Here is a 1,551-nt window from a genome sequence, read left to right as displayed (position 1 = left end):
ACACAGCGCCGCCGCCCAGTCCGGGGCAAGTCGCGGACGCTGCCCAGCATCCCGCAGTCACCGGTGCTGAGCCGGCTGCCCCTGCTCGAGCCCGCCGCCTACCGGGACGAGATGCCGGAGCAGAAGCCCTACAAGAAGCACTCGGCCTCCGAGCACCCGAAAGGCTGCACGGTCCCTTCTGCCGGTGAGTGCACCCGCCTGTCTGTGCCTACAGGATCCCAGCAAAGGTTTCCCGCTTCTCCAGGGGTACAAATCTGACTCCAGCCCACCTGGAGTTTATTCTGCTCTGAAAATAGCACTTCTTGGTGAACTTTTGGGGTTTTTGCCCCTGGTTGGGTCTTTCTTTGAGCTTGATACTTAAACCTCCCCATCCATCATATTATGCTGGTGAAAAAGAAGAGTAGGTTGTTGGAAGCCACCCGAGGTGGAGGGGTGACGCTTGGAGCCTTCTGCCTGAGGGTGCTGGGGTGAGCTACCATCCTGGGTCTCCTTGTCCAATGCCCAGGCCTAGGTGCCTCTTTCTTATTTCCCTTCAGGGCACTTGTAGCTGGTCTCCACCAGGAGCGGTGGCAGGAACATCATCGCTGTGCTCTTCACACAGCCCTGGCCTTGGAAATTTGCAAATGCTCCCAGCCTAGCACTGTGTTTTGGTCTTTGGGTCAGCCCTAAGGATTTTATAATGTTCTTCTACTCTCATGCTGATCCTGATGAAATACTAATATTGCTGGGCCAGCTGCTCTGAGCAAGTTTATTGGCAAAGCTGCTGATGGCCAAAGTGTTTCAGTGCTTTTGGTGCCAGCAGAATCACGCTGGGACTATAAAAGTGATGGGAAGGGGGATTATTAACACTGAAACAAAGATAAAGCCTGGAAACCAAGGCTGACAGTCCAGTGCTGAATAAAACCCTTATAAAACAGCTCCCTTCAAACAGCACCCTTGGATTTTTTTATTTTAATGGGTTTTTTTTAATTATGCCTCTCACAGTCAGATCCCCGTGTTGCTCAGCAGAGCAGCTGTCCAAACCCTGGATTAATTTTGATGCTTTGCATGCTGCATTTCATTTCCTGATGCTACTAATTCTCCCAAAGGTTGTGCACAGAGCAGATCTTTGCACACTGCTGAGCCCATCCTGCCACTCTTGTCGTGACAGAGCTCTGGGTGTGCTGCAGCACCTGAACCACTGCTTCCATGTGTGGGACCTGGGGGTTTTCCTTCAGCGCATTAAATTGTTAGAGTGGGTCTTGGAATGGGAGGAAACCTGTGGGAAAGCTGTGTAGCCTCCACCGTGAAGGACATGGCATCCAGAGCTCCCTTGCACACCTGCAGGTCCCCATTTGCTGTGTTGGTGCTTCCAGGGAGCTGTGCTGGAGCTGAAGGACAGGAGTGGGAGGCTGGTGTAAGACTGTGGGGTGATGTTGCTGTGTCAGCCCCACTGCAAACACCTCGCCTTGTGCTGCAGACTCCTGCTGTCCTGGGAGTGCAGACAGGCTCGTGCTCCGTGGAACAGCTGTCCTGGAGCAAACCCCCTGCACACCCTCCCTGCACAGCAGG

The 1,551-nt window shown here is 53.6% G+C and overlaps 1 protein-coding gene across 2 annotated transcripts in view; it reads left to right on the top strand.

Moving 5' to 3' along the window:
- The first annotated feature begins 29 nt into the window (after positions 1-29).
- The window catches only part of LOC102036376 (ankyrin repeat and fibronectin type-III domain-containing protein 1-like), a 177,781-nt gene continuing 176,259 nt past the window's right edge, over positions 30-1,551 (top strand). For both annotated transcript variants that reach the window (XM_031060504.1, XM_031060503.1), the window contains exon 1: positions 30-184. In XM_031060504.1, coding sequence (XP_030916364.1) covers positions 112-184 — 73 coding nt within the window. In that variant the 5' untranslated portion in view covers positions 30-111. The remainder of the gene's footprint in view (positions 185-1,551) is intronic.

This window comes from Geospiza fortis, unplaced genomic scaffold (assembly GCF_000277835.1).
Source record: "Geospiza fortis unplaced genomic scaffold, GeoFor_1.0 scaffold114, whole genome shotgun sequence".
In the NCBI taxonomy this organism is placed as follows: domain Eukaryota; kingdom Metazoa; phylum Chordata; class Aves; order Passeriformes; family Thraupidae; genus Geospiza; species Geospiza fortis.
The sequence above is the reverse complement of the archived record's forward strand: the minus strand, read 5'-3'. Positions and strand labels throughout refer to the sequence as shown.